Source organism: Myodes glareolus, chromosome 27 (assembly GCF_982192425.1).
Source record: "Myodes glareolus chromosome 27, mMyoGla1.1, whole genome shotgun sequence".
Classification (NCBI taxonomy): Eukaryota; Metazoa; Chordata; class Mammalia; order Rodentia; family Cricetidae; genus Myodes; species Myodes glareolus.
In genome coordinates, this window is record NC_142052.1 from 32,237,517 (window position 1) to 32,257,808 (window position 20,292).

At 37.0% G+C, this 20,292-nt stretch overlaps 1 protein-coding gene across 3 annotated transcripts in view; it reads right to left on the reverse strand.

Annotated features, from left to right (window-relative positions):
• Tpp2 (tripeptidyl peptidase 2) overlaps positions 1-20,292 on the reverse strand; it is a 67,493-nt gene that overhangs the window by 25,509 nt on the left and 21,692 nt on the right. For all 3 annotated transcript variants that reach the window (XM_048455986.3, XM_048455987.3, XM_048455988.3), the window contains exons 7-16: positions 18,529-18,683; positions 17,650-17,726; positions 14,345-14,472; positions 13,543-13,642; positions 7,121-7,269; positions 5,825-5,940; positions 5,228-5,396; positions 4,174-4,331; positions 3,529-3,605; positions 1,289-1,395 (exon numbers count right to left, since the gene is read on the reverse strand). In XM_048455986.3, coding sequence (XP_048311943.2) covers positions 1,289-1,395; positions 3,529-3,605; positions 4,174-4,331; positions 5,228-5,396; positions 5,825-5,940; positions 7,121-7,269; positions 13,543-13,642; positions 14,345-14,472; positions 17,650-17,726; positions 18,529-18,683 — 1,236 coding nt within the window. The remainder of the gene's footprint in view (positions 1-1,288; positions 1,396-3,528; positions 3,606-4,173; positions 4,332-5,227; positions 5,397-5,824; positions 5,941-7,120; positions 7,270-13,542; positions 13,643-14,344; positions 14,473-17,649; positions 17,727-18,528; positions 18,684-20,292) is intronic.

Below are 20,292 nucleotides of genomic sequence, written 5' to 3' on the forward strand. Positions count from 1 at the left end.
TTGTTATTTCCGGGGCTAAGCTAGCCATGTGGGAGCCAGGTGGGAGGAAAAGCAGGCCTGCCCGCAGCTCCACACTACATCCTCTTGTATGTATTCCTAGTAGTTTCTCCAAAGTATCATCATCAGAACCACACCTGCTTATTAGCTTTACTATACTGCATGGTTGGAGGCAAACCAAAATCAGGAGGCAAGATTATTTAAAGAACACTTGTTCCGATTCAAGAGTACTGAAGCAAGGATTAGTTCATTTTATTTCTTACAGACAAGGGGGCACAGAGGGGAAATCAATCCACTCTTCTGAGTACATATATGGCATTCTGACAATATTTTGAATGATCTGAAATAGAAACCACCAGAACATTTGTAATCTAACACTGTGAAAAAATGTGGAAACATGTTCATTCTATATCATTCAATAATGTTTTATAATAAAAATAACCTCCACCCAACCATGAAATATTTTCAACACCAACTAAATAAATCCTAAGGGAATTATATTTACTGATTTATCACTAAACAAGGTTTTTTTTCTTCAAAGGAAACAGACCCAGTAAACTGCAAAGGCTGGGCAAAAACAAGAGGAATTTCTGTGGGTAAGGTTTTTTTTTTTTAAATATTTATTTATTTATTATGTATACAATATTCAGTCTGTGTGTATGCCTGCAGGCCAGAAGAGGGCACCAGACCCCATTACAGGTGGTTGTGAGCCACCATATGGTTGCTGGGAATTGAACTCAGGACCTTTGGAAGAGCAGGCAATGCTCTTAACCTCTGAGCCATCTCTCCAGCCCTGTGGGTAAGGTTTTTATTCTTTAGTACTATTACTGAATTTTATCAAAGCCTTGAGCTATATAACCCCAAGGGGCCTTATGTAAATACTGCTGTACTAAGCCATGACACAACTTGGTCTTAAAATAGTCCACAATGACAACTCACAATTACAGCCCCAAATAGCTTTCTGTCACTAGTGCACCAAACTCTTAAGAGTACAAAGGCTGACCTAAATTAGAGGAAGCATTTTATAACTATCTATTCTCATAGATAGTATCAGTTAAGATATTTCACGCTACCTCTTTCTCAATAAGTCAGTCAGAGTTTAGACAAGGTATTCTATAGGAGAAGAGGCAAGCAGTCTTCCTCAAGCATAGACTAGAATACAAAAAGATAACAGTTGGAGTAACTCCTGAGAACCCTTAGAAAGAAATCAACACAGCAATAGTGCATTATTACCAGTGTGCAAATTCTCAAATACATTAACAAAATAAAAGGTCACAGTCACATTACATACCAGCCCAGGTGGCACCCTCAGGAACCTCAACAAAATGTCTTCGAATTTGACCAGGTTTAAAATGTACATCTGTAAAGGCTAGATCATAATGTGATGACTCATTTACTCTGAAAATTAAAAAATATATATATATTAAACATGGTACTCTAACAGTACAGCTACATGTAAACAATAAACTCATTGGCACTCTAGATGTTCCTAACATATGCAAGAGTACAGTTCCCTACAAATAAACCCTGGATCCAGCTTGCAATAAGCTGGTGATAAACAGTAAGCACAATACAACCTCATCATGTAACACAGCAGATCTAACCTGACAGCAGCACACAGATGATTCCACTAAGCTACTTTGATACCTTCCAACAAAAACAGTAAAATGCTTAGGCTCTCTCCTGTTTTTTTTTTTTTTTTTTAGGAAGTTTACAGGATTTTCTCATTACCAGATACTCAACTAGTGATTTCTAAATACTAAAATCGAATTATATTCGTGTCAGTAATAGTCTTACAGATGTACAGGTGAAACAGATAGTAAATTAAGCCCTTGTTTACGTTTCAAAATGCTCCAAAGACGAACTACTTTCATAAGAAATCAAAGAAATCTAAGCATCAAATGTGTAACTCTACGTACTAGAAATAAAATACATGCTGCAGTCACACTGTCCTCAATTTCGCCAAGAAGAAATGAGTTCCTACTATGTATAAGGCACTGTGATGTGTAGCTAGAAATATGCCAATGAGTAAAACATGACCCTTTGATCTATAAAAACTGATGGGGAGAGGAAAACCATTTAATACAGCAAGCTTCAGAAAGGAATTGTTAGGGGAAAATAGAAAAGGGCTTAGATCCTAAAAGTGAACCTGGGAAAACTTCCTCAACTGCACATTACTGAAAGTCTTTTTTAAAGTCCCACTGGATGTATACAAAATATGTAATTGAAAATTTAACTAAGATACAATTTTCCCATGTTTTAAATTTAATTTCTTCAATTTTATGCTATAGACCTCATTGGCTGAGGCCTATTCCATAATTTACTCAAACATCCCCCCCAAAAGTATTAAATTTAGAATTGTAAAACACATTTTATATCCACAGAGGACTCACAATCAAACGATGTAAATTAAATTTTAAAACCTTGGTACACATCAGCCAAAGACTGTCTAGGAGCTGGTAAAAGGTGTCAATGGGCACAGAGAAGGAACTCCCTTCACCTAGGATGCCCAGAAACAGGTCTGATTATTTAATAGATAGGAAAATGAGGCAAAGGAACAAATAGCACAAATGCATAAAAGCTGAGGAAACCAGGTCAGGGAGCTAGCTAAAAATGTGCAATTTGGTATAGTCAGTGACAGGAAGCTGTCTGGGACTATAATTGTAAGTTGTGTATATTGTGGGCTTTTTAAAGAACTAAACCTGATCCTTAAGAAGTGGGTGCCCTTGTGTTTGAAGCACGAAGGAACATTATCAAAGCAGAATGCCATGATTTCAAGAAGGATAAAAGAATTCTGGAAACAAAAGGTTGTTGTGGGATACTTGTACACTGTATCACATTGTTTTTGCTGTGATTGGTGTGATAAAAGGCTGAACAGCCAAAACCTACGCAGGAAGTATAGGGAGGATTTCCAGGGAAAGAAGGAAGAGGACAACCTGGGTGCACAGGAGACAGAAGGATAGGAAACAGAAGGTGTAAGATGGAAGAGAAGTAATGCCACGTGATAGAAAGTAGATTACTAGAATAAGTTATAAGAGTTAGTTAGAAACAAGCCTAAGCTAAGGCCAAGCTTTTTCATAATTAATTACAAGTCATTATTTGAGAGCTTGCTGGTAGAACAAATAAAGAGTCATTATATAGAAATCAACTAGAAAAATCAGAAGAGCATAATCAGACACAGGAAAGTAAAGCCACATGGAGTGGAAGAATGAAGAATCACTACTGAGTAATAAAAGAACGGGCAAAAAGAAGGCAGGCTCAGCTGAGCAATATGGAGTCACTGGTACACCATGTGGATAAAAACATTTCATTGAAGTGTGGGCAGATGCCAAGGCTCTCAACTACTCATAGTTAATACAAACAGCACAGCTAACTACATGCCATCTAGAAAGGAGCAGAACCCAATTACCTGCTTCTGTCTTATAATCTTCCTAGTATTAGCTTCTGGGCTAATAATCCTCCAAGTCTATACCGTATCACATACGGGCATTAACAATTTAAATATAATAGTAAGTTAAACATCTTACTTACTTTGCTGCTATAACTGCAGTGATTGGAACTCTGAATAGAGGACCAGCATTAGGGGATGCTATGTCATAGCCACATACCTTGAAGAAAGAATGCTAAGTTTCAGCATCCATGAACAAAGTTGTAAAAAAGGAAGTAAAAGGTATAATGCAAGCATAGAATAATCTAATCTTAAAATATAACAAAGTCCAAATACTCACATAAGCCAACCATGATGGAAATTAATGGGCAATATGGCATCAAAATTTTTTTAAAATGCATTTTAATTACTCTCTACTACAAAATAAAACTATTATAAATACTTTGGAAGGAGAAAGATGTTATGACACTATGTTTACTTACAACTGCCATGCTTAAAAAATGTTTTGTCTAAATAGTAAAGCTAACTAGAGTATAGGTTTAGCTATGTTTAACAAAGTAGAGAGGCCTGGTCAAAAAGGCTTTACTGTGTATGTCTTCCCCAGCCTTCTTCACAGAAGGATGCAACATTAGCTCCTTAAAGGGGTAGAGAAAAGCTAGAAAATCTGGCAAGTAAAAAAATACATAGTTGTTTTTTTAAGGAGAAAGAAAACACACCAGAGATCACTTTTACTCTTAAAACATTTCAAAGCGTATATATAAAAAAAAAAAAAAGATATGACAATATACCTCTGTATAATGCAACCCTTCTCTTAAACCCCTGGGATCCACACGTATATTTATGTGCCGACACTGATTCATGAGTTCCAAATGGCTGGGGCACTGAACCCAAGACGAATTTGAAGTTAAAGCTAAATGAAGTTGAAGAGATATTTTTTCAGAGTTTTCTGGAATTTAAAAAAAAAATAAAATTAATATTTCCCCTTTTTCCTGGGAACCATTTTAAAAGTTCTATGCTCTATCAATAAAGTTTAGCAACTTAATTTGGTCAGCTGTACAATGCATTAGACATGACATCCAAATTACAACTTAAATAAAAGCACAGCGTCTTCCTTATATTTTAGTATCCTTCCGCGATTTATATGTGTTTTTATCCAACACTGCTAACCCTTAAAATAAGGAGTTTAGTGGATGTTCTATATTGCCGCATGCAGAGAAGAGCGTCTGAGTAAAATAAGCCGCCATACCTGTGATGGCAGCTTTAATTATATGCCGTAGAGCTGCAATGTCCATGGCCCTGCTACCCCAGCTGCTTCTACTTCTAACAGTAACCCAAAGTGCTGCCTTCTACTGAAGGAATAAGATATGGCACAAAAGGAATCTGTAATTTTATAACAAGTTTAATAAAACTATGGGCCACTAAAGGCCTGGCTCCACTGTCTTCTGGATAGCCAAGATGCTGCCTGAACTGCCACGGTACTGGGATCTCTAATTAACATTTCCCATCAAATCTATTAAGCTTTAAAATAATCACTAATTAAACTGTAACGTCTCATTAGGGTAGTGGTTCTCAACCTGTGGGTCACAGCCACTTTGGGTCAAGAGAAGACCATAAGAAAACAAACAATTACAATTGTTAACAATAGGAAAATTATAGTTATGAAGTTGCAATGAAGTAATTTTATGGTTGGAGGTCAGCACATGAGGACCTGTATTAAAGGTCACAGCATCAGGGAGGCTAAGAACCACTGCTTTAGAGCGTAAGACAAGCAGCACTCTTCTATTTACCATTCATTCAAGTCACAAACATGAAAGCTTCTGCTTACTGCAGCCTACTACTTACCTGTGTTCTCTGGAAATACAGGCTCAATGCCAACACCATGATCTGAGGGAGCAGCCACCTGAACAGGATCTCGGAGGTAGATGCCACGGTTATTTCCAACTGTAACTGTAAAACCTAATCTGTTAGCAAATGATGTATTCTGAATGAGGTAGTCATAGGCTTTGTCAACCTAAAAGAATATAAATGGTAGAATATAAATGGCTGGGTCAAGAAAAAGGTTTTATAACAAATTATGAATCAAGTTCATTAGCAGCAAAGCTAATTTCTATATTCAGTTCTCTAACCTAATCTCCACACCTAAGATGGCAAACCACGCTTTAAAGTAATACCATTGTAATCACAACTTGACGACTTTCCATTTGCAGTTGTTCTCACGTGAGCCAAGCCACTCACGGACTTCTGCCTGACCATCTCTACATGCCCTCATGCTTCTTCATTTCAGTGCAGCTGCTCCCTCTTGCCTACTAAGTCTCTTTGTGTCCTTTGATAGTTCTACAACGGCCAACTCCATAGTTTAGACAGGCTCAATCAGCACCGCAGAGCAATCTATACAGCATTATCTTGATGGTTTATCATTACTTTACACACAGACAATACCTGAATAATTCCATGTCCTTGGGCAAATACTTCTATATTGTCAGCTTTTACTGCAGTATTTTCTAGAGCTCTTCTGACTGAGTGAACAGTATAGTCAACATTATTTGCTTTCAGACCTAAAATTCAAAAACAAAACTAAGAAATTAATGTTAATGAACTCACTAGTTGAAAATTCCCCCTTCCCCAAGATAACATGTACACTCTTCTGCTAAATCTTCTTTTAACATTCACTTATGAATGTTTTCTTAAAAATTTACAGAACAGTTGATTTAAATTGCTTGCATCATACAAATACTTAAAAGAAAAATCTGTTGTATGACTATGCAGTCCTGTCAATGCAGGCTATGTAGAGATGGCATGAATGCACCAACCAGACATGTTAGATACATTCAAATGGTACTTTCTTTAAAATATTGTACATTCAGCCCTATGGTTGGGGAAAGAAATTTTCAACCAGATTATACTTTATGATTAGCAGTAGAACTTAAGCAAACCAAATCAAAAACACCAGACAGGTCTCACTACAGCTCAGAATCTTTAATGACTAGGTACCAGACGATTATAATGTATAGTAAGATTCTTAACATAGAAAGTTATGGTCAACAATCTGCCAGCCTATTACTCACTGTTAAGGGAGAAATCCTATATACTATATTTGTCCTCTCAGAACTCATCAGACATGTTATCTGTAAAATACTGCAATATGCAAACAAAACAAACAGGTAGTCTATGAGGCAAACTAAGGAAGCTATAATCGTGTCCATCCAGAAGAACGGTAGGTGAGTCTTGTAGAACACATGAGTTTTCAGATCCAAACCATGGCATAAAGGATTTGCAGGTAGAGAGAACTGAATATTCAGAGAGAAGACATGGTGGAAGGTAAGACTTAAAAAGAGGGACACTTTGAGGCAGAAGCCTGAATCCTAAGTGGCCTGGTGACGCCCCATTTAATACTGAATAACATTCTTCAGCTGATAGAGTCGTATAAACATTTTGAATTTGTTTACACTCTTCCTTTTGCAAGTAGCTCCATATCAGCAAAGTTACTTTTGATATTCTACGGATAGATTTAGCCCCAGAACTAAACTCTTATTTGATAATCATCAATCGCAGTCAATAAATTGTATTTTCTGGATGACTGAATACCCAATCAAAGGACTATTATCCCTTACATCACTTTCTTCCTTTTACCTTATTTTGTCTCTTGGACATCAACAATTCTATCCATACAATCACCAAAGAACTGCAGAAAACATAGTATACAATAAAGAAGAGAATAGTAAATAATAGCCTCACCTGAAAGTACCAGGGCAATGCCCCCACAGGCATTGGGGGAAGACATTGATGTCCCATTCATTAGCTGAGTACCCCTCAATGTCCAGTTAGGCACAGAAGCAATGGCACCTCCTGGTGCACTGATGCTCACACCAAGGGCCCCATCAGCACTAAACAGAAAGCAGAGAGGTTTATGTAGAGTGAGAACAGCTGGATATGCACAATACTTAAAGTCACAATTACATTTCAAAATGATACAATATTTGCAGCCATTCCAAAAAGAAAAAAAGAAAGAAAGAAAAGACAAAGATATTATTATGGGGTAGCAGTGGGAGGAAAATGACCAAACACGGCTAATTTCTCACTATACACTTACTTTTTCCTTTTAAGTGAAATTTCTGTGTATATGTATCTGTTTATGTGAGAAAGTCAAATGTGTCAGCTATCTGAGTGCTCTAACTCCTTGATGAGGGTATTTTTTACCTATACCAGAAAATTTTCACTTTGTCCAACAGAAACATAACATGGGCCTTATATGTAATTTGAAATTTTCTAAGAGCCACATTAAAGAATTTTAAAATCATACTGTGCATGTGTGTATGTATGTGTGTGTCAAAGAAAGAAAGGGAGGGACAGGGAGAAAGAAAGAGGGAGAGAGAAGAAAGGTGAGAGAGAAGAGAGAGATGGGGAGAGAGAGGGAGAGAGAAGAAACAGGAGGCATGCTGGTGTCATGGCATGCCTGTGTAGGTTGGAGGACAACATACTGGATGATGTTCTCTCCCAAATGTGGGGCCCGGAGATTCAACTCCAGTGTATTCGGAAGCTCTTCTGACCACTTATCCTACCAGCTGTAAGACCACAGTAACACCTAGCACAGTTCGATGCCCTGTCACAAATAAAGATGTAAGAGCTATTTTCCCACAGGCATGTTATGGTAGACCACACCATTGATACCTATTCAGAAAAGGCTGATTAGATAACCACACATTTACTAGAAGTTATGACCATCATGGGTATACCTCCACAAATGCAGACAGACAATGATCCAGCATATGCGTCTAAGAAAATAAAACAAATTTTTGCTCATTATAATATAAAGTATATTACAGGTATACCACACAATCCCACAAGTCAGGAAGCTATAGAAAGATCAAATCAAACTATAAAGGATAAGTTAAACAAACAGAAAGTGATGAAAAAAGACCTCCAGAATAAGACTGTATAATGCTTGATTAACCTTGAATTTTCTTAAGGCTAATAGCTAATTTCTTAATGTTAATAAACAATAGCTGTGGAGAGACACTGGATAATAGCAAAAACTTCTGAATTAAATCAGCCAGTGTATTTCAAGGATGTGTTGCTTCAGAATGGAAACCAGGAGATGTGCTATGTAAGGGAAGAGGTTTCGCTCATTTCCACAGGAAAAGAAAAGCTATAGGTACCATCAAAATTAATCAAGATTTGGTTTGAAAGGAGAAACCTCTTGATAAAGAGAAATGTCAGCTCATCCACAGAGATGACAATCCACAGGTTGTAAGGAAACCTCTTAAGGGACAGGGTTCTTTTCTTGTCTTTACAAGAAAATATCCATCTTCAAAAAGCCAAGAGACCTTAGACATCTAAATATTTAAAGAAGAAAAGATCACTATCCAGCTAGAACACCAAGCAAAAGAAGATCTGACTTATACTCATATCCTGTGCAGTGTAAGATATTATTTATATACATATAATGGTAGTCACCAATTATTAAAAATCAAAGCTGGCTATGGAGTTGGATGGTGACTTTATTTCTCTAAATCCAAGCATGTTGTTAAAAGAAAAATTCAGAGTTTCTATCTCATATCAGAAGCCACCTGGTGTGGGACAGAAGGAAAATAAAATCTAGGGACTACTATTATCAAAACTATGCTTTCAAAAAATTTTGCTTCTCCCCATACCTATTTTTGCCTCTATGGTACCTTTTCGTTGAGCATGTCTATATGAATAATGTTTAAGTTTTCCACAATGAACAATACATTTTCCTGCAGTAATCTTTGAAGTCACCAGGAAGATGAAGAACCACAACAACAATTCCACCTGACATGATGCCATTATGCTGATGGCACCACATTAAGATTGGTTTTGGGTTACAAACTGCTCAAGATGATTCCAACTTGGCTAGCTGAGTTGGTGCACCTTCTTACAGAGTTCTGGCCAGAACTTCAAATAAGAATTTCAGAAATACCCTACCGACTACTCAGAGACTATCTGCAATTGTACCAGACAGTAATCTGAAACGTAATCATCATTTTAGCTTTTACAGGATCCCATAGAAATACCATTGCCCCACCTAACAGCTGGAAGTAATTCTAGAAAACGATGTTTCCCAACAAAGTTTGGTCTCTTGGTCAGGGACATCTGTTAGGGGTTGATTATAACTGGTATAGGGTTGGGGGTGGAAATAAAGTAGACTCAGAAATCTCTTTTGGAAAAAAAGAGAAAGAAAAAAAGCAATAGATAGGATGGGATAATAGGTAGACTAGTGTATAACTTGTGAGCTATTATTTACAGAAAATTTACATTGGTATAGATACAAATTCAAATTAAGTTTGTTATATTGAATATGCTCCTATTTGTTTGTAATATTTTTGTACCTATGCAGTTATTTTGTCATATAGTATGCATGCATGTTTCTACCTCTGCTTAAGATAGTTTACATAACAGATTCAATGCAATGCCCATCAAAATTCTTCAAAAACCTCGAAAAAAATGGTACTCAACTTTATATGGAAAAGCAAAAAAACCCAGGATAGCCAAAACAATCTTGTACAATAAAAGAACTTCTGGAAGCATCACAATCCCTGACTTCAAACTGTACTACACAGCTACAATACTGAAAACAGCCTGGTAATGGCAAAAGAACAGACAGGAGGACCAATAGAACCGAATAGAAGAACCGGATATCAATCCACACATCTTTGAACACCTGATTTTTGACAAAAAAAAAATCAAATGGAAAAAGAAAGCATATTTAACAAGTGGTGCTGGCATAACTGAATATCAACATGTAGAAGAATGAAAATAGACCCATATCTATTACCATGCACAAGACTCAAATCCAAATGGCTCAAAGACCTCAACATAAAGCCAGACACACTGAATGTTATAGAAGAGAAAGTGGGAAGTACACTTGAATGCATTGGCACAGGGAACCACTTCCTAAATGTAAGCCCAGCAGCACAGACACTGAGAGAAACAATTAATAAATGGGACTTCCTGAAACTGAAAAGCTTCTGTAAAGCAAAGAACATGGTCAGCAAGACAAAACGACAGCCTACAGAATGGGCAAAGATCTTCACTAACCTCACATCAGACAGAGGTCTCATCTCCAAAATATACAAAGAACTCAAGAAATTGGACACCAAAAGAACACATAATCCAATAAAAAGAAAAATGGAGTAAAGACCTAAACAGAGAACTCTCAACAGAGGAATCTAAAATGGTTAAAAGACACTTAAGGAAATGATCAACATCCTTAGTCATCAGAGAAATGCAAATCAAAACAACTCTGAGATTCTATCTTACACCTGAAAGAATGGCCAAGATCTAAAACACTGATGACATCTTATGCTGGAGAGGCTGTGAGCAAAGGGAATACTCCCACATTGCTGGTGGGAATGTAAGCTGGTACAACCCCTTTGGATGTCAGTGTGGTGATTTCTCAGAAAATTAGGAAACAACCTTCCTCAAGATCCAGTAATACCACTTTTGGGTATATATCCAAAGGATGCTCAACCATGCCACAGGGACATGTGCTCAACTATGTTCATAGAAGCATTGTTTGTCATAGCCAGAACCTGGAAACAACCTAAATGCCCCTCAATTGAAGACTGGATAAGGAAAATGTGGTACATTTACACAATGGAGTACTACACAGCAGGAAAAAAAACAACGACATCTTGAATTTTGCAGGAAAATGGATGGAGCTAGAAAACATTATTTTGAGTAAGGTAACCCAGACACAGAAAAACAATTATCACATGTACTTATTCATAGGTGGTTTTAAAACATAAAGCAAAGAAAGCCAGCCTACAAACCACAATCCCAGAAAACTTAGACAACAATGAGGACACTAAGAGAGACTTACATAGATCTAATCTACATGGGAAGTAGAAAAAGACAAGATCTCCTGAGTAAATTGGGAGCATGGGGACCTTGGGTAAGGATTGAAGCAGGGGAAAGGCAGAGAGGGGAGCAGAGAAAAATGTAGAGCTCAATAAGTATCAATAAAAATAAATAAATAAATAAATAAGATAGTTTATGTATTAATGTAATTTTAGGATATACTCATCATATTGCATTATACATTTCTACCTCTGATCACAATACTTAGATATATTGCTTACACTTTGAGGTCATTGTCCTCATTTGCTGCACAATGGTTTAAAGATTGTTTTAATTCTTTAATAGGAAGCCTTAGTCTTTAAGCAGGTCAATAGTCATCCATGTCTGTCATACTCATAGTTAGCCAGGTTCTTCAGATGCACAGAGATTGTATTTTGCATAAATAGGTAAACTTCAAACACTTTAAAGAACTGTAGAATATGGCATTTAAATTGTGATTCTGTTGACATGAGACATGATTGCTCCTAGAAGCACCTATTGGGCACCAAGGATACTCCATTTGGAGCTTGTTTTCTTCTTGGCAAAACTGGCCTTTAGGCAAAGAACTGCCCCTGCCTCTAACACTGACAAAATGCATGGTGTCCAACCTGGAAAGCAAGATACAAGCAAAAAGCTTGCCCAAAGCTTGCCAAGACAGGGTAAGACCGTTTTTCAAATTTTCCTGCCTCTGAAAATGGTCTGTCAGATACTCTAGACTTTAGCCAAGGTTGGTTTCCCCAACATTGCAAATGAGACTTTAGGTGATTATGCAGGTAGCCAGTTGTCTCTGTCATTTCTTGTACCTTTTGGCAGTTGCCTGATTGCACTTCCTATTTAATCAGGTAATATTATTTCCCTTCTCAGTTCTTTGATGGGGTTGAAGACTAGATAGTCATAGCTATTTTCCTCTCATGACTTAGTCAAACCATTTTTAATATAAGACTCCTTAGAATAGGATAACTATTGAAACATTTAGCATATGCTTCCTATTTGATGTTGTTCATGCTGGTTGTAATTCTAATTTTTATGTATGTTTTGCCTCATCTTTTCTAAGGACAATACTTGATCTTACTGTATATAGGTTTTTATTTTTTAATTAGGCTTAGAACTCTCTTATTTAGACAAAAAGGGGAAGTGTTGTGGGAAGCCCTTCAGCCAATAGCCTTTAAGATATCAAACCACTTTGGGCATCATCTCATGTACTATAAGTGCAGACAAAAAGTGTAAATGGCTCTGCTACTGGACTTGGTTCCAGTTCCCAGTGCACGCAGAGGACTGTAGATTGCTACCCTGTGAGTTTATCCCCAGATAAATATACCTTTGTTATATTCCATTGCAGGCTATTGTAGAACTCTTTGGTACAACTGCACAGAGGTTGTTGGATTTCCTACTAAGATTCTTCCACTAAGTGAGTGAATTCTGGCTAAGATTTCTAGGGTGATTTGATTTCTGTTCCACAGAAAGCAGATGCATTGTGCCTATCTTAACTGGTGAGATGGGTTGTGGGCAGTACATTCAGAGCCCATCTGAAGTATGACTACAGTAAGTGTCAATTAATGTGTAAAAACATTCATGTTACATTGCCGAGGGAGAGACAACAGTGTCTGATCATATCATCTCAAGAATAAAAGTATGATCTTCAAAATGTCATCCATCAATTAGATAACAGATGTGAAGATTTAGGGATAATTTCTACATTCTTGTTTATAACATATGCAGTATCAACCAAAAATCACAATAAGCACTAGGTCTTTAACAACTGGAAGACCCTAACTACAAAAAGTTAAAATGTAACTTTTCTTGTTAAGTTAATTTTCCACTATCCTTGTACAGTAGTTAATCATAAAGCACTTCTAAATGCTTAAATTGCTATTCTAAAAATGAGTATAATGAAGCATCAAGAATTTGGAAAAATATTTTCCGTGGTTAGTTTTGTCACCTAGCGTCGTAGGAACTGTCTACTTTGGGTTGGCCTGTGGGCACGTATGTAGAGAATTGTCTTGATTAACTGATATGGAAGCCTAAAAGATAGATAGTATCAGAAAACTAACACTTGTTAGTTAGAATTTGATTGCTTATAGGTCTCACCCAAAGTGTTCAAAGTAGATTATAACTTCAAAATGAATATAAGATCTGTTGCTGTGATTCTTTACAAAATACAGCACATTTCACCAAAGTTTAAGCATCAAACTTGCTGAAAAAAAAGGCTCTTACTATTTATTATCTACAACCACCTCTTCTCCCACGTTATAAAGCTTAATCAAATACATGTATTACTTCCAAGAACTACTTGTACTTACCTTGGGCCTCGAGAAGACCATGTGTACTGATTTGCAGGTAATTTCTCCCTCAGCGAATACTCTGCAACCATCATATCAGGAGAAACATAAGCCCCAACACCTATAGGGTGGAGTCACCATTAACAAAAGGAACACAATTTTTTACATGCATACTAGTTTTTTCCAGTGAAATCATGATGCATGTGAGAAAATTGCTTACTATCTATTTTCTCTCTCTTCCCTCCCCCTCTTTCAAATGGAAAGGGAAGAACATTCAATGAAGAAACAAAGAAGTTTATATTATAAACTAAGTACTAAGGACACTACTTTTATACATATAAAAAAGAACTTCCATGATTATTATGTGCCCTAAAAAGAAAAACTGCCTAAAAGTGTGCATGTGTTTCTATTAAACCACTTCTCCTAAATCCCTAGATAACACAGGTCCTCGGACTGTCCTAGGAACACATTTAGGGTCCATGTCTCACCCACATTCCACAGGACACTTGCAGTCCATTTTAAACTTACTTACAACATTATGAAGCTAACCTGACTATATAGAGGAAGACATCCTGTAACAGTGCAAAATGACTGAACATACCCATGACAGGGTACATTATTAAAAAGGCCTCCAGTGTTTTATATGTAGAATACAATACTTGATTAAACTGTGACTGTGATTTACTGTTTAATTTATGTATTTTGGGAGATGGGGTCTCTCTAGTATCACGGGCTGACATTAAACCTGTGATCTTCCTCCTCTAATCTCTTATTCTGCTTGTATTTAAACAAATTGTTTTCTGAGATGGTAAAGCTTACTAACCTATCACACTGGACGTAGTTCCTCCTGGACAACCCACTGTAGAAAGACATGGACCATTATTTCCAGCACTCGAAACATAAATTGTATTATGTTTCCAAACTGCTTCATTAATTACTTCACAGATTCTCCTAAAAAACAAAGAATTCCTTTGAGCAAATACATCTATTCCACATTTAATTTATAACGAAACAAATTATAATGATTCCAAACTGCATAACTGACAGTAGCTTTAAATGAGGTATCAGATTCACTCAGTTAAATGATTACACACCCATTAGCAGGTAGGCTTTTAGTAAGACAAAATGCCATTCCAAGTGATATACCTTAGTTGAGTTTCAGGGAATTGGGAAGTTACATTAAAAACAAGAAAAACTTAAGGTAAAGCCTGGTTGGTGGCACACACCATTATTTGCAACCCTCGAGCGGCAGGCAGAGGAGTAGTTTTGTGAATTAAAGGTCATATCTGGTATACAAAGAGACTCCGAGGCTAGGCACCCAAGGCTACATAGTGGGACACTGTCTCAAGAAAAATAAAAGAGCAAGCAAACAAACCCAAATATGGGGGGGGGACACCAAAATCCACAATATTAAGAGGGTCTATGAAGCAGTAATGTTGAGAGAAAAATAAAAACCAAACAAAACACCAAAGTGACTTCTACATGTATTTTGACCTGGAATTATTTGATTCAAAAAGCCACTTAGTATCTCTAGTGAAAAGTTAAATGGGAGAGAGACACTAGAAGAAAAACCTAAGAATTTGAAAGTCAAAGAAATCTAGTCAGATATTGAGAGCAAACAAAAATGCTTTCCTGAGATGAAGAAAATGGAAAATTAAAGAAGGTCTAGCTCGAAAGGGTCCTGAAAAATCCAATGTGTAACATCTAACATGAGATTCAAGTACAGTTACCAAAACACGCAACATTGTGACTCAGAACTGACTGAGACTCCAGCCCCAGGGTTCTACTGCCCTCTTCTGAACTCCATGGACACTGTGACACAAGTGGAACACACACACACACACACACACACACACACACACACACACACACACGAGGGGGGATGGAGGAGAGAGAGAGAATTTAATGGGTAACTGACAAAGGAGAAAAGTAATGAAAAAGATAATGAGATGACAGAAGGAGCAAGACTGCATGCACTATAGAAAGAAATGGCTAAAAGTGACAGGGAACATATTAAAAGGGCAATAAAATAATATTTCATAAGAAATCCAATTACCTGAAAGAAATGAGCCATCAGGTAACAGTATAGCCTCTATATTGTCTTTTGACAGGGCCCTAAATAATCAGGCACCAGATAACTGGCATATATTAATACTTCGGTGATGGGAGTGATGGTAATGTTGATCACTAAAGAAATGCTCTAAATATTTCAGCTACATTAACATAAAGGGAAGGAGCTAAGGTAAACAAGTTAAGGCCAACACAGTACTGCAGTAGAGGAAATGACAGGGATGACAGATGTTGTGTAACAGTTTCCTCTGAGACTAAAAATTTTCATCATGCAGGGAAGCTCCTTAAGTAGGAAAGTAAACAACTCAACACTGGTTCAGCAAGTCCCTGAAACTGAATAGATTCACAAGGCCTCTCCCTGCCAAAGTAAGCAATAAAGCTGAGTGTCCATCTTAGAGGAGAGAAGCTAAGCTGCAATCAAGGCTCTCACAAAAGCTAAGTTGCAAAGAAGTCTCTGAGACTACCATCTGCCTGCAAGAAGCAGAAATCAGCTGAGCTGCCTGGAAAGGACACTCTCCAACCTACTGAGCTGCATGCAGGCTGTGCAGTGTGCTCCAGGTTCCCGCTGGTATGGGAAGTCCTTCTGTGTATGTAAGGCTTTTATTGTTTAGTGAATAAAGAATCTGCTTTTGGCCAATGGCTTAACAGAATACAGCCAGGCTAGAAGATATATATATATATAGAGAGAGAGAGAGAGAGAGAATAGGCAGAGTCAGAGAAGCCATGGAGCCATGCCAGGGATAGACGCACCAGAACCTTGCTGGTAAGCCACAGCCATGTGGCAATACACAGATTAATAGAAATGGGTTAACCAAAGATATAAGAACTAGCTAACACTGCACTTAAGTGATTGAACAAGTAGTGATTTAAGTAATACAGTTTCATGTGAAAATTTCAGGTCTGAGATGCTGTGAATGCTTACGTCAACACCCCACTTTGTGAGAGGTCATCCATGCTGGAGTAGGCTTTGATGATGCAGCTGTCTTTGAATCACTTCTCCTACAAATAAATCCTCTCACCCATAGTCCTCTAAGTAACTCCAATTAAACTCACTGGGTCACTAATGTGGAATTTCCCTCTGTATGCTGTGATTACCATTAATAAATAAACTGTTTTTGACCTATAGCAGGGCAGAACTTAGCTAGGCGGGGAACACTAAACTGAATGCTGGGAGAAAAAAAGATGGAGTCAAGAAGCCATGTAGCCCTGCCAGAGCCAGATGGAATTTTACCCAGAAAGCCACAGCCATGTGGAGATACACAGATTACTAGAAATGGGTTAAATTACGATATAAATGTTAACCAATAAGAAGCTAGAGCCAATGGGTCAAGCAGTGTTTTAATTAATACAGTTTCTGAGTGGTTATTTCAGGGCTGAGCAGCCAGGAATCAAACAAACAGCCTCATGTTCAACAGGTCACCAAGCTGGACTTTGGTGGTGTCCATACTTTGGTCCATTGTTGGATTCCTACCAGGTGAGTAAACATGTGTGTTTTATCTCCTAAGGAAAAGTTTTGTCACATCATTACAAGAAAGAAGGGGATGCAGGAGAAAAAGTAGCATGAACGGAGGAGACAGGGAAGCTTAGCAACTGGAGCCAGTATGTGTAACAGCAGCAAGTGTGGTGGTTAAAGGTCAACAGTCACTGAAGGAACAGCAAGGTCTGAGCACATCTGGGACCCTGTCAGGTAAGCACAGTCAAGTCCCAGAACATCTGTGAATGAGCTATTTTGGAGATGGATGGCCCAATAAATCCAAAGTGGTTGGAAAGGAAAATGTGGAAGCATGGACCAATGCCAGAGAGTTAGGCAGGTTAGGAGTATCAGAAGCACCATACAGAGGAGCAACCCTAGCTACCCGTGCTTGGAATGGTTTGGCAAGGTGCAGTGATTGGACCTGGCATTAAAGACATGACATAGGAGTGAGAGGCTTACTTACAAAACACAATTACCTGTCCACCACAGGTATAGTTTACTGTAATTGCAATTCCCTTACTTAAGCCATTTGATGCTCTTAATTAGTAGGTTCTATGATATGAAATCTGACGAAGAAGACTTACCCAGAATTTGGCCAATGAGTTGCTTCTCCATAGCTATAGTTGACAAGATCACACTTATGATTTATAACTTCTATCATCTATTAAAAGATTAATAATCTAGTTTAGGAAGTCATTTGTAGAAACAGATTACCCAATAAATAAGGTTTATAATCCTGCAGTGTTTAAACTAATTGCATCCTAATTTAAAAGGTATTTCTAGGTATACTGTAATTAAAGTCAGAAGGTAACAAGAGAAAGAGCTACTAAAGCATCAATTAAAAATGAAACTACTCTCTTTGGAATGTGGGAATCATAGAAGGAAATGGGAGAGGCATTGATTCTGAATAGATTTAAAGGCACATAAGTTACATGACAAAGTGAATCATACAGAATATTAAATTTACAAAGGGTTTAATTTCCTTTTAGAATATTGGAGCAAGCCAAATATTTTTTTAAAACTATCTTGAAAAGTTTGCTAAGAGTTCTACAACAAAGAGTATAAAATATTTTTTCTATAAAAGGTTTCTTAAGCCAAGAAAGTTCTTCATGGTAATTTTTAACTTTTAACTGAATTGATCAGCATTGGTTTGTTTCTATAAAAACACTGTTCTGTACACCAAAATTCTGTTTAATATGCTCTTGATAAACCAAGAGTACTTTATAAACATTTATTTATTATGTATATGAAATTCTGCCTGCATGTATGCCTATAGGCCAGAAGAGGGCACCAGACCTCATTACAGATGGTTGTGAGCCACTATGTGATTGCTGGGAATTGAACTCAGAACCTCTGGAAGAACAGCCAGTGCTCTTAACTCCTGAGCCATCTCTCCAGTCCCATTATGATGGTTTCTAAGTCCCTAAATGATTAATCTACATCAAGAACTCCCAGACACTCACAGCTCTGATGAGGCCTGTGCCTGTTTCCATGGTGCTTAGCCTTGTATCACCAATCTTAATGGACAGAATTTGAGCCCCAGGAGCAACTCCATTCCGTTCAGGCTCCTCTGGAAAATGCCCAGCGGCGATACTTGCTACATGGGTTCCATGAGCTCCTATAGACAGAAATAGGGTGTGTGTGCATAAGATGAAAAAAATCCTCACATACTAAAATCGTAACCATTTCAACATGTATATTAGGACAAAAATAATTTAATAAAAACACAACTTGATCACATATCTAATATTATTTCAAATATATTCCTACCATTCACACAAAATAAACTTAAATTACATATATTTGCTTCTCTACACTGAACCCTACCCTGTTTGCAGTAAGTAAAAAAAAATGTAAGCCATAGAGGACAGTCAATATTTGCAATATATAGAACTCACTAGCAACTTATATCCAAAATATATTAAAAAAGTCTTACAAACCCAACAAAGAAAGCAGAGAAAGGAGTCAGAGACACCCTGCCCACCAAGCAAAACGGTCAAACATTTGAAAAAGCATCCACAAAAAGAAATTCCACAGGACCTACAAATATGAAAACATGTCTCACTTCATTAGTCATCTTGGGATTACACCTTATTGTCACAATGTCGCATCTCTCTATATCTTTTAACATAACTAAAGTATTGAAGGCTGACAATAGTTTAGAATATACTTGTTTGAGAAATTTGAACACAGGCATTCTTATGGACTTAGCAGTCTTGCTTTTGCCCCAGTACCCAACAGACAAGTGCAAACATGTTCACCAAGGCATTCACAAAAATGTTCATGGCTGTATTACTTGTATAATTCAAAATTCCAAATGGCTTAGTTAGGGTTCACTAAAAGTAAATGGATATTTAACATATCAATCCACAGAACTGACATAAATTAATGTGAACTAATATGAATCAAAATGAAGCTTATATAATAAGACTGAATTAAAGTCTCATACAAAAACTAGGCTAATTTCATTTATATAACTGGAAAAAGAATGAACCATGTGGAAATTGAGAATATTTTTATCAGTTCTGACTCAACACAAATTCCCTACATGGTACAAAATAACAAGAAATGGAGTAATGAAAATCAAGACAGTAGTTAACCTGGGAGAAAGGTAAAGGTTATTAGTTTTTCTAATGTTAGCACACAAAATAATGCATTTCCTTATGACATCTTTGTATGTTTATCATACCCTGATTTCATTCAGTCTTCATTATCTTCTTCTGAATCCTAGTATCTGTGGTCTCTGTCAACACAGTCCCACCTCACTGCATTCTCTGTCTCCTCACCAGCCCAACCCTGTAGGCCTGGGCATGGTCTTTCCTCTTGTTTCTATATCCTCAGCATAAAAACACCCAAACCTACCTACAATATTATTTGGCAGGCTCTTCCAATTTATACAAGTGTTTTATGATATGTTTTCACTAAAATTCATTTTGACATTTGTATATATTAATTTGATTATGTACTATTTTATATCATAATACAAATATTTAAAATCTGTTTTGGATCATTATCTAGTAGTACACTATTGAGCAGCCAACTTATATGACCTTACACAGAATACTCTAAGGAGAATCTTCTTACTTAAGTCTTTGTAGTTATGGGTGAATTCCTCAAGGGTTAATATTTACAAGTAAAATCACTTCATATTTATTAATGGCTTTTCTGATGTTAAGATTTTGCTTTATTTATGAACTACCTCTACACAGTCATAAGTTTAAAAGATA